Source organism: Octopus bimaculoides, chromosome 2 (genome assembly GCF_046866305.1).
Source record: "Octopus bimaculoides isolate indiv1 chromosome 2, ASM4686630v1, whole genome shotgun sequence".
In the NCBI taxonomy this organism is placed as follows: Eukaryota; Metazoa; Mollusca; class Cephalopoda; order Octopoda; family Octopodidae; genus Octopus; species Octopus bimaculoides.
Genome location: NC_142929.1, coordinates 145,594,527 through 145,608,484, shown reverse-complemented (window position 1 = coordinate 145,608,484; position 13,958 = coordinate 145,594,527). Strand labels below are relative to the sequence as shown.

The following is a 13,958-nucleotide window of genomic DNA, read 5'->3' as shown; positions in this document are numbered from 1 at the left end:
TTACGGGAACATAAACACACCAGCATCGGTTGTCAAGCGATGTTGGGGGGACAAACACAGACACACAAACACATACACACATAAATATATATATATACATATATACGACGGGCTTCTTTCAGTTTCCGTCTACCAAATCCACTCACAAGGCTTTGGTCGGTCCGAGGTTATAGTAGAAGACACTTTCCCAAGATGCCACGCAGTGGGACTGAACCCGGGACCATGTGGTTGGTAAGCAAGCTACTTACCACACAGCCACTCCTGTATTAATATGCACCCCTATACATACCTACACATGCACATACTCACACACGCACATGCATGCATGTATGTATGTATGTATGTATAGCCATTCATCCATCCATCTATCTCTCTCTCTCTCTCTCTCTCTATATATATATATATATATATATATACATACATACATACATACATACATACATATATATTAAATTTGCAGGATCTGATAGAATCATGGTATTCAAATAACAAAGACACCCAGGTGGAGCCTGGGATAGTGCACCTATGCACTAGCAGAGTGTACGGACAGTCACATACTTTCTAAAGTAAATATGGATTTGTCCTTCTACTTATGCATACATTCACAAGTACTGACCAAACCACAACTTATACATGAAGTCACACAGGAGTACACTCCAGCACACATTCCACAGCCCACTGTATGCTCAAGAGCCAATGCAGGGAAGATTCTGAGTGTGGTGAAGTATAAACAATAACACAGATGGGCTGAGGTTCACTCCAGGTATTTCAGATGTGTTCTACACACACACACAGAAGTGAAGTGAAAGAGACCTCTATCAATTTTGATGATGATCAATTGAACTAAATTCTCACTGTGTTTGTAACTAATCGGCAGAGTGTTTCACAGGTATATGTACTCTTAATACAATCTACAGGCAGACTCAGCATGACAACATTCAGCAAAGCATGTGACAGATTCAGTGCAATACAGTATTTGATAAGACCGGACACTTCAATTACAAATACAGTCCATGTGACAACTTCTGTTTAATTTCACTCACAAAGATTGAGTCAATCTGGGGCTATGGTAAAAAGATGCTTGCTCAAAATGCCGCAATGTAGGACTGAATCAGGATGTCTTGCATAAAAGATGCTTGCTCAAATTTCCTCAATGTGGGACTGAATCACGATCTCTTGCAGAGTATAGAATTGACTAAGGAATAAGCATTAATGTTCAGAGAATACACACACTAATATGTGCACACACACATGCACACACACACACTTGATAGGGAGAGGAGAAAGAGAGTGAAAGATATTTATAAAATCAACTTGAGAGAGAGAGAGAGAAAAGGGAGAGAGAGAGAGAGAGAAAAGGGAGAGAGAGAGAGAGAAAAGGGAGAGAGAGAGAGAGAGAAAAGGGAGAGAGAGAAAAGGGAGAGAGAGAGAGAGGTGAAAATTCGATGTAGAATGAAAGAATGTTTGTGAGAGGAATATATGTGATGTTGAGGAGATGCAATGTCTTCGTGAATGGTATTGAGAAAGTAATTAATTTGACAGAGGATAGTATAAACATATACATAAAAATACAGATGCGTATTCACATGTGCAGACACAGAGGCAAAGCATCAACACAAACAACCCTCCCTTACACACAACCCTCTCACACACACGCACACACACACACACATAAACACACACAGCAAAACACATAACACTTCAGCCCATATATACACATGCACAGACATATGCAAACACTCATACCCATTACATATACACATACACAAATGTACATACACTTACACAAATAACCATAATATACATAAACACAGACACACCTACACATTTACACACACAGACATGTATATGTATCTATACATACACACACACACACACACACACACACACTCACACACATATACACATGCACATACACAATGCCAAAGATGAAAATTTTGCTTTGAATTAATTTCAGTTTTTTTTTTATTGCTTTCTTTTCTGTTCTTTTGTGACTTGAAATTTCAAATGGATAAAAACATGTTTTTCATGAACTAAAACTGAGATAGTGGAGAAGAAGCAAATCAAAAAAACAACAACGACAACAACAACAATACCTAAGCTGAAATTCAAACTTACATGGAAAACAAAATTTACCACAATAATAAAACAATGAAATAAAAATAAATTAAAACAAAACAAAACAAAAAATTATTTCGACATTTATTGAACTTTCAGTTTCAGAAGATTTTGACCTGATTTCAATTTATGAGAACATTGAGTTTGAAAATTCATAAAGCTATGCTCAATCCTAGTAAAGAAAAGCAATTAAGCAGTGTTTGACATAATGGCTTTTCTATGTTTTGTTAAGTGATGATGATGATGGTGGTGCTGTTTGAAGAGATTAAATAGAATCCGGATTTAAAATCAAAGCATTATGTCAGTATTCAGCCAGTTAAAAATATATGGTGGGTGTGTTTCGTTTGTACCCATCCTACATCAGATGTCATAACCTTCATATCCTGTTATGTCTTAAATCAGATTTTGATATTTACTTGAAACATTGCAATGCCCCTTTATGTATATCGTTTTCTATGTCTTAGATTATTCACTTCAGCATTTTGTACTAAGTTTAATGGGTTTTTAAAAAAATTTCTTTAAAACATTTCCTGTTTCTCTCTTTTTATATCTTTTTCTTCTTCTTGCTGTTGACAATGCAGCTGGGTTAGTAAATTCCAAGCAGTATGACACAATCAAATATAATGTCATTAGATAATTGTGCAAATATGCACTAGATGATGTAGTGCTTCCAAATATTTTTTGAGTGTCTAGCTGAATATACATTTGCTACATAAATCAAAGGCCTCAGAATATATATATATATATATATATATATATATATATATATATATATATATTTCTGAGTACCTTAATTTTTTTTCTATATATATATATATATATATATATATATATATATATATATATATATATATATTTATATATAAAATAAAATAAATGCGCCCTTTTAAAGCCTAGCCAGGCTCATGGGCCCGATTTCCCGGTTTCAATGGTGTATGTGTTCCCCAGCTGGACGGAATGCCAGTCCATCGCAGAGTTACTCATTTTTGCCAGCTGAGTGGACTGGAGCAACGTGAAATGAAGTGTTTTGTTCATGAACACAACGCGTCGCCCGGTCCAGGAATCGAAACCACAATCTTACGATCATGATACTGACACCCTAACCACTAAGCCACGCGCCTCCACACACACACACACACACACACACACACACACATATATATATATATATGTATGTATATATATGTATGTATGTATGTATTTATGTATGTATGTATTCAGTGACTGTTTGATATTGATGCCTTTTTACTAAAAAAAACCTCAGCAATTTAAATGATGTGGAATGGTCCTTTTGAAGGATCAAAACTGAACCTGAAACTCTTTGGATTTGCTGACTAAAATGTTAAGCAACATCTCAAACTCTATAAAATTTATGACTAACATATCTAAGAAACAAAAACTATATTATACATGAGAAAAAGTTTGATCATTCACACACACACACACACGCACACGCACACACATGAACATGAAATACAAATTAAAACAGAATAATATCAAGGGTGAAATCATATACGGATAACCACAAGCCATGCAATTTATGCACTCTAGAGAGGTGAAAAATACTTTCCTAAAAATGTGATCGTAAATAAACCTCGTGAAAAAGTAAATTACCAGCACAAAATAAAAGTAAACTTGTTTTAAATCACATATGTAGCCCCTAGGTCCAATATTCTTTTTATCTGCTTTTATATATTTCTACTTTTTATGTGTATATATTTCTCCCTACCTTGCATATATTATCTTATTTTTATTTATATATGTATCACTATGTAACCACTACAAAAACTTGAAAGTGCAAGTGTGCGAGTGAATAATGTTTATATGGTCAAATGAATGATTTGAACATATCTCCAAAAGTTCTTAAATCCTGATATTTGAAAGAGTGAGAATCAAAAAAATGAATATACATATCTAGGCGGGAATGAGACCATGCGACTACAGATGCGTAGATATAAATAATCATATATCCAACTCACAAACATTTATTACATCTTGTCAACAACATATACAGTTAATTATCACCAAAAGGTTAAAATTTAAAACTATGAAGTAAACAAAACAATTTTTAAATCATTCTATCTCCATCAAATACAATGCATTAAAAATTGAACTCAAATACACAATACCTACTAAAATATAAATAAGACTTACAAACTCAAAAGGAAATAAAAATACGATTATTTGAATATAGAGAATTTGAAGTGAAAGAAAATATCTCAAAATATATGAACTTAGATTCGTGACATTATGTTTAGTAATAGAAGTTTATAAAATGAACACCACACATATAACATCTCTACAATATTCTCATTAATCAATAACTGTCATTCGAACCCCGCTAAAAATAATTGACTAATACGATTCCTTGACTCTTTAAAATATGCACATCTAGATAACAATGACAGGTATTCAACACACAGTTTTATTATTATTTATACTTTGCCAAAATATCACTTCCCTTGTCCACTTCCCCATAACATACATATGGGTAATATTTACTGTAAACTATTTGACAGATGAGCTCGTAATAGGGAAACTAGCAGCGCTCTTGAAGCAATAAATTACTAAATACTCTGTGTGTGTGTGTGTGTGTGTGCGCACGCGCGCGCATACACATAAACATACATACATTAGTTTAGTTAGTGCTAACACATTTAATGCAGGAAGCTTCAAGATACTCTAAATAATTATGTAGCGAGGAAAATATGATAGTATTAGACATTGATTAATATTATTTTGCTACCTCAGGAAACTCAAACGTTTTGATTTTATGACCATCCTCAATGACTCATGGACTTTCATCATACATGTCAAAATAGTGATGTTAAATATGTATACATGCGGGTGTGCCTACACACACACACACACACACACACACACACACACACACACACACACACACACACACACACACACACACACACACACACACACACACACATACACACACACACACACACACACACACACGAGGTATTCGAGTTAAATTTGACAGTTTGCATAAAAGGAAAAAAAAACTCAGTATCCCATCCTAACATTAAAAGTATTTAAAATCAAAAAACAGCAACTAGATTATGGATGGGGGATAACAGATTACTCAAAGTGGCTGCCCTCAGCTTCCACCACGGCTTCAAGACAGCTTAGGAGCTTGGCGAATGCATTTCTCACTGTGGTCCTGGGTAGATCTTCGAACATGTGGTTAATCTCGGCCATCAACTCGGCCTTGATGTGGCAGATAAAGCGGTTGGTGTCTTTCGCAATTGCAGCACACGTGGTAATTCATGAAATTGCATGTAAGCTTTGGACACATAAAAGGTGCAGCAACATCAGAGGAAGGTTAATAGGGAAACTAACCTTTGTATGTGGAAGGTGCACAGGTACAATAAACGCTGAAAATACGCAGAAAATAGACTCCATCAACTGCTAGTGGAGCAAGCTAGAGGTAGTAGATAGTTTCCGTTATCTAGGTGAGCAAATTAGTTGTGCAGTCGGATGCTCCGATAGCATAGCTGTGAGAATAAGATTAGTCTGGGCAAAGTTCAGAGAGCTCCTGCCTCTGCTAGCAACAAAAGATCTCCCAGAGTGAAAGGCAGATTGTATGATACCTGTGTGCAAACAGTCATGCTGCATGGCAGTGAAACATGAGCTATGACAACCGAGGACATGCGTAGGCTTGAAAGAAATGAAGCCAGTATGCTTCGCTGGATGTGCAATGTCAGTGTACATGTTCGACAGAGTGTAAACATCTTGAGAGAAAAGTTAAGTATAAGAGGAATCAGAAGTGGTGTGCAAGAGAGACGACTGTGTTGGTATGGTCATGTGATGCGTATGGACGAGGACAGCTGAGTAAAGAAGTGCCGATCGATGTGGAGGGAACCTGTGGTAGAGGTAGACCTAGGAAGATATGGGACGGTGATGAAGCATGATCTTCGAACTTTGAGCCTCACAAAGACAATAACTTGTGACCAAGACCTTTGGCGATGTGCTGTACTTGAGAGGACCCATCAAGCCAAGTGCACCCGTACTGATGGCACGTAAAGAACATCTTTTGAACGTTGGGCCTCACGGAGGCAGTGACCATTATGTTGTACTTGAGAAGACCCATCAAGCCGAGCAAAATCGCAATCGTGGCAGATACTGGTGTCACGCAAATTGGCACCCGTGCCGCTGCCACGTAAACGCACCCCGGTGTTACGCAAATGGCACCCGTGCTGGTGGCATGTAAAAGCACCCTTTACACTCTCGGAGTGGTTGACATTAGGAAGAGCATCCAGCCGTAGAAAACCATGCGAAATCAGACTGGAGTCTGGTGCAGCCTTCCAGAGTGCCAGCCCGGTCAAACCATCCAACCAATGCCAGCATGGACAACGGACGTTAAATGATGATGATGATGATGACATATTATATTAGAGGAAAAATCAAAACCAAGGCAGAATGAGTATCTCAAGTCATTTAGAATAATTTAATTAGAGTAAGGTGAATTTGAAGTCTTACAGCCATTTCTGTGATAACCCAAGTGATAGGTTAGCATGTCTGTGCACTAAGTATTCGGTCATCAGAGACAAGGTATGAATATTTTAGACGGGGAAAAATTTACATTTTACAAGGAATAAAATTCACATTTTATAAGGAATAGAAGAATAAAAGAGTAAAATAGAAGAATAAAGAGTAAAAGTAGTTAGAAGAATAATGTTCACAACTCATCTTTTTCCAGAGGATATCCCCAGGAAAAAGATGAGTTGTGAACATTATTCTCCGGCCTAAGGAATTTCATTCACGTTTCGTGGTTCGCTACCTCAACAGCTCCTTTATAAGATCCAGTGGCTAAGGACATCATCAGGAGGAACCACGACCAGTTTCGGCCCCTACTTCTCTATTGTTTTCGATGTGGCGGTGCGCCCCCTTTCGAGGTATCCTCAGCTTTGGTGTTGAGTGCGTTTTTTTCTTTTTTCTTTGGCCTTTTGTTCTTTGGTTTCTTTGGTGCAGCGTCAACGGATTCTTCTAACTACTTTTACTCTTTATTCTTCTATTTTACCCTTTTATTCTTCTACTTTATTCCTTGTAAACGGTAATTTTTTTCACTGTATATACATGCTATAACGGAACCCTAATACGGATCCCTAGATCCAGTCTCCCCGTGTTCTTTATATGTATGTATGTATGTATGTATGTATGTATATACAAGCGCCTCGTAAAAGAACACTTGTGCCAGCGTCACGTAAAAAGCACCAGTGCCAGTGTACGTAAAAAGCACCCAGCTACTCCGTAAACTGGTTGGAGTTAGGAAGGGCATTCAACCGTAGAAATCATGCCAAAACAAATAATTGGAACTTGGGCAGTTCTTCAGCTGGCCAGCTCCTGTCAAACTGCCCAACCCATGCTAGAATGGAAATAGATGTTAGATGATGATGATATGACGATCTCTATGTAAGTATGTATTACGCCATGTATATTACACTAGTTACATATATTACACTAGTTACACGTGTCAATGCCCCTGCTTCAAAGAAACATTATATATAGCTTAACAGAATAAAAGATGATATAAATAAAAATATTTTTGAATTTCCCCATTAGGACTGTCTTAACCGTATTATAGGCCTCTTGGTAAAGTAATACACCGGGACCTATAAGGTCTGACAGCAAGCCCAGCAAACTATAACATACACAGATTATCACTGAACCTCGAAGCCTGGGAAATTCTCGAGTAACTGTCCACTGTGCCCATGTTTAAAATAGCATAGCGAACCGCTGTTGGGTATAAGATTCCATGCAAAACACGATTTCAAACTATGGAAACAGTCCTTATATTTAAACGAATCTCAACAACATATGTAGAATGCCTTTAAGGTTTGTCATTAACACTTCTACATTCCTGACAATGTCAATAGTAATCACGCTAAGCTATGTATCTGCCATCTATATACCAAGTATATAAAATCGATCTGGCAAAATTCATACAAAATCAATATCAACAAAGCAATTTGTAAGAAAACACGAGAAATAAAAAAATAAAAAAATGAAAAACAGTTCAAAAGTATTACGGTGTTATGTTTTGAATCAAATATACTTGACAGAAAATCACGCACACACATTCTCCTGAAAGGAAAACGCTCTGCAGTACATTTAGCACATAATTGTAGAAATTTTCTAACAGCTCAGGGAGTTTCTTTTACTTTACACTGTTAGAAATATTCAACAAATTCATTAACAACATCTAAGTTTCCTTTGCAATATGATACGCGTACGTATGTGTAAAATTTCAGTTTTAAATATCAACATTTAAAGAAATAAAGTCCAACCTTTGTAATAAAATCTTTAGTTGTTCATGTGAAACCAGTTTCACCGGATCTGCCTTTTCCTGAAGACGTTTGTCTAAATGTGTTGGTTCATATAGCCGCCACCATGTAGTGTTTTCCGATGTTAGAGGAACTTGAATGTCTTCTAGGGTTGTATCTGACAAGCAATAACATGGTTTGTAGTTGAACTTTCCTCTCCAGTCTGGAATAGTAAAAACATTATATCGTGTAAATTATGAAACTTTCACAAATTAACATGATGCAAGTGCAATTGACTGATTCGATAGAGCTCGTAGTTTGAATGTGGCCTATCTGTCACTGCCTTGTATTCATCACCATGGCATTTGGATTAAAAGAGTTCTGTTTGAAACGATAAAGTTCACTTCTACTTGTGGCACTCACACTTTACCTTATTTTACAAATGTTATTTAAGTCTCAAAGACCGAGTTTTCCAAATTAAAAGATATTTCATCACACATTCTGTGACTCATCATTAACTCTCTGCTCCATGTGACAAAATGGACAGAGTCACTCACGAGGTCACAGAATGTGTGACATATCTAAAAGAGCTTGTTGAGTATAACTGACGGGAGTGGAAAAGCCGAGGCTTGGGGTTATAATGTTTCGACGGAGTTCCTAAGAGATGCTTACATTGACCAGTTTCTTCAGATTTTGAATTTTCCCGAATTCTAAATATGTATAGCTTATTCTGTAACCAGTAGCAATGCTGTGAAATTACTGGTGATAGAATACGAACCGACAACTTTTCAGTCTCAGCTGTTTGTCCATTATCTACTCAGCTCGAGTAGCACAATGATTGCACAACGATCATAGTTATAACCTCCGCCTTAGCGAAGGCGGAGGTATTGTTTTATCTTATGTTTTCTTTAATAATAAACTCCCACCAAGTAAAAAACGACTTTTGATGATGCTGTAGAATAAACATGAACACTACATCTACTGACTTTTTCAAGCAAGGACGAAACATTTAGATTCATGAATCCAGGATAAACTGACGCATGTAGTCTAAATAATCACTGTAGATTAGAACTAGTGCATCCTCAATTGGATGTGGACTAGCACATATTTTCTTTATATTGCTGATATTCATAAATCAGTACATTGCCTCACACACACATATATAAGGAGGAAAATTCTTTTCGTTATTCCTTTCACTGGTGTTCAAGTCTCAAGAAATAGGGAAATTGCATGCCCTTCCAGTTAATAAAAGGTGGTGGGGATCATATTCACAGCGGATTCAGTCGATAGCCGGATCGTCCTACACGCGCTAACAGCTGTTCAACATATTACAAGCATTATATATGTATTAAGAGTAGGTGCAACCACTGTGTTTGGAAGACATAGAATATTTTTAAAGAAAAAACAGCAACATCCTGTGTAGTTTTTGACGGAATTACATACAGCTGTTTTATAATCACGTAAGAGTGACTAGAAGGTCAAATTAATTATCAACATCAAACACGAGAATGATAAACACACGCTATTATTTTCTTTTTTATATTGATTATTGAAAAATGTCAATTGATTAAACAAATTTGTAAGTTTATCGTTATATAATTATGCTTAAATATCCATTAGATTTAATCACACCGCTTTTTTATGTATTACCGTTTCGTGCTGTATTCTACACCAGGCAGTCGATAGACGACAATTTTAGCCGAATATCAGAGGGGGGGGGCTGCTAGTTCTTCATTCAACCTTTCTCTATCTCAAGAGTAGTCTTCTAAGAATTTTCTTGCAATCCAAATTAATCACTTCCCACACACACACACACACACACACACACACACACACACACACACACACACACACACACACACACACAGGGTGGTGGAAAGTAACTAGGCATTAGAAACTACTTATAGAATCTTTAGTATCACTGAAGTCATGACAAAAACATTTTTAAAACAGACAACATTAATGGGGGATTTCTTATTTTCTTATTGTCTTATTTCATATTTCTTATTTTCCAGATGGCTGTTCAGGAGCGAGCTGAGATACCAGCACGCTATGAAGTGTGGAATTCCATTGTTTTGGTTCAGAGATGGTTACGTGCATGGAAAAGTAAGCATGTAACACCACGTCCGGAGAAAATAAAAAGTTGTCATGCAAATCTGATGACCACGGGCTCTGTGAACGATGCAAGAAGAAGTGGCCGTCAAACCACATCCCGATCAGCGGAGAACGTGGCAACAGTGTAGGAAATGTTTAATCGTAGCCCGCAAAAATCAACACGTCAAGCAGCTCGTGAAAGTGAACCAACAAGACACTCAATACGTACAGTGTAGCATAAAGAATTGAATTTTCGTTCATGGAAACTCCATTACGTGCAGGAGCTAAAAAACCTGAAGACTGTGAGTGTAGATGTCCAGAAGTCCAGAACTCCAAGAAGTCCAGATCTCATTCTATGTGATTTTTACGTGTGGGGTTACACAAAAGAAGAGGTGTACAAGACAAAACCTCGCACACTGGAAGACTTGGAGACACTGATTCAGGAGGTTCCCAGACGACGTCCTGCAGAAGGTTGTTCATTCCATCCCTAGTTGTTTGAGAAAACTGGTTGACGCCACCAGTGCTTACGCTGAAATATGAAGATTTACTTTCATTTTCTCACGTAATAAGGAACATTTATCATTTGTTTCAATCAATTTGTAAAAGGAATATGGATTTTATAACCAATTTTTAATGCCTATTTACTTTTCATCTACCTTGTGTGCATATAGGGAGAGAGAGAGAGAGAGAGAGAGAGAGAGAGAGAGAGATCGCAATACTTGACTGGTACTTAATTTATCGACCCTGGAAGGATGAAAATCAAAGCTGACCTCAGTGGGACTTGAATTCAGATTGTAGAGCAAAGAATTCTGTCCAATCTTCTAATGACCTTGCGAATTTCTTTTCTTTTCTATTAAATGTTTTTATATTTATGTATCATGGTGTTGCTTATTTTATTTCCATAACATTTGCTTTGGATTTTTATAAATTTTGCTATTCTAAAAGTTTTACTAATTCGGACTTCTTTCAAAACATGTCACTAAATCCTAACTAAAAATTTTACTAATTTTTACATGTAATTTGCAAGTTTAGTTACAATTGCTATGTTTTTTCAATTATACACTAACTGTATATTTTTCTGTTTCAAAAAAAAAAAAATATATATATGATATGGTTTACAAATTACATTTCAATTTTTTCGTAATTATTAGGGTACTTTACTCTTAGGAATTAAACAGATCCTTTGGGAATGAATTTGCAGTATCATTTTCGTATTGATGCCTTGAAATTGAACATAATTTTTAAGTTCTAAAGAAGTAACGTTCACTTCAAAGATTACTACATCTTGGCGGCATTCTTGTAAAGTTCAGTAATTATACAACCTTAATGTTGACTAACTCTTGCCAGATAGGGCCTCTATAGGATCACTTAACATAAGACCTTTCCATGCCTAAATCTAGCTCTACTAGCTCATTTCACATACAAAGAAAAATATATTTTCCCCTGGCTTTCTCTCACTCGATATTTTGTCGGTTTCATGTGCACTTTCCTATGTTTTCTGATCGTAAGACATTCGAAGGAATCGTTCGTTGTATTAGCTAGAAATTTAAAGATGAACAAAGGTGAAATCTGGTCTAATTATTTTAAATTATAAAGCCTGTTGTTTAATTATTAGCACAATAAATACTACGTTTTTAATAGGAGGAAAATGATAAAAAGAATGCTTGGGTGAGCTCTAAGGATTCTTTAAATTTGAACATTATTGCAAACTAGCAATTATAACATCTGGTGTTGTCATGCAATTTACTTTTGAATATTATTATTGCCAATAATAATTCTTTCTACTAAAGGTACAAGACCTCAAATTTTCTGGAGAAGGGCTAGTCAATTACATCGACAATTACAATGCTCAACTGGTACTTATTTCATCCATTCCAAAAGAATGAAAGGCTAAGTCGATCTCGGTAGAATCTGAACTAAAGAACGTAAAGAACCAAAAGAAATAGTAATAAAATAAAATTAATAGCAGTAATATATACATCCACATAAAATACACAAACACACACATAACAAAATGTATTTTTTGTTTACATCAAATACTCCTTACCCGTAAGCTGTAAAACACTAATAAATAAACAAATAAATGAAGTTTCTCTATTAATACCCCAGGCTAATGTTGAAGATTCCTATTTATTAAAGAAAAAAAGAAAAGAAACAAAAAATCTGAAGCAGTTACTTACTTTGAACTTCTCCAATTAATTTTGTGTCATGGCAGAGATGTCCTTTATTTAGAAATAAATTGATAAGACTTGGAATGTGATTGACCTGGGGGAAGAAATAGAAGCAGAATATATATATATATATATATATATATATATATATATATATATATATATATATATATATATATATATATATATATATATATATATATATATATATATATATATATATATATATATATATATATATATATATATATATATATATATATATATATATGGGTGTGTATGTGTGTGTAGGCATGGTTTTATGGTGAAGATGTTCGTTTTTCCAACCACGTAGTTTCAGGTTCAGTTCCACTGCGTGGCACCTTGGCTAATAGTCTTCTACTATAGTCTTCTCCCCAACCCGCTGGCCAAAGCTTTGTGAGTGGATCTGGTAGACGGATATATATATATATATATATATATATATATATATATATATATAAACAACGGTACAAAACAATGAAAAATTTTCTATTTGAGAAGTTTTATAAAATCCAAGTAAAGCTTTTTGAAGAAGAGATATATATGATTTTATTCATTAATGATCTCTTTCTTCTCTGAAGAACAAATATAGCCTAACATTTTCTCATTAAATGAATCGCAGTGTTCACCGTGTTGAATTTGTTTGATATTAAATCCTTTAATTCATTTTCATTTCATGCATTAGAACGAAAAGACCAAATTTTTCCAAACACAAAAAAGCATTTTCAATCGGATTTAAGAAAGGTTAATAAGGGGGTAGGTAAATTAAATTTCGATTTAGCTCGTTTATTGCTGAGCGTAATCTACCGTAGTGATGAATTTTTGCATTGTCTAGAATAAATACAGGTGTAGAAATGCCTTTGTCATCGCAAGATCTTTTCAACGCAGTTAAACATTCTTTGAAGTTCTTCCCATTAACTGCACAGTTGTGAAGCTTATGGTATATATACATACATATATATATATATATATATATATATATATGCAAGTTTCATTCAAAAAATCTTTAACTGATATAATATTGATATAGTGGTAAAATTCTTCATTATAAGCGTACATATTAAAAATATTTGGGTTCAAGATATTTTATATAGAAATATGTATAAAATAAATTCTAAAGTTGATCAGAAATATAATAAATCGGTACAAATCTAATACTGGTTAGTGCAAATCTAAAGTTGGTCGTGTGTGTGTGTGTGTGTGTGTGTGTGTGTGTGTGTGTGTGTGTATGTGTGTGTGTGTGTGTGTATCCGTCTATAAGCTATGTGTGTGT

The 13,958-nt window shown here is 35.2% G+C and overlaps 1 protein-coding gene across 1 annotated transcript in view; it reads right to left on the bottom strand.

Moving 5' to 3' along the window:
* LOC106881078 (cadherin-like and PC-esterase domain-containing protein 1) overlaps nt 1-13,958 on the bottom strand; it is a 171,514-nt gene that overhangs the window by 34,593 nt on the left and 122,963 nt on the right. The window contains exons 6-7 of the mRNA XM_014931294.3: nt 12,674-12,758; nt 8,424-8,622 (exon numbers count right to left, since the gene is read on the bottom strand). Coding sequence (XP_014786780.2) covers nt 8,424-8,622; nt 12,674-12,758 — 284 coding nt within the window. The remainder of the gene's footprint in view (nt 1-8,423; nt 8,623-12,673; nt 12,759-13,958) is intronic.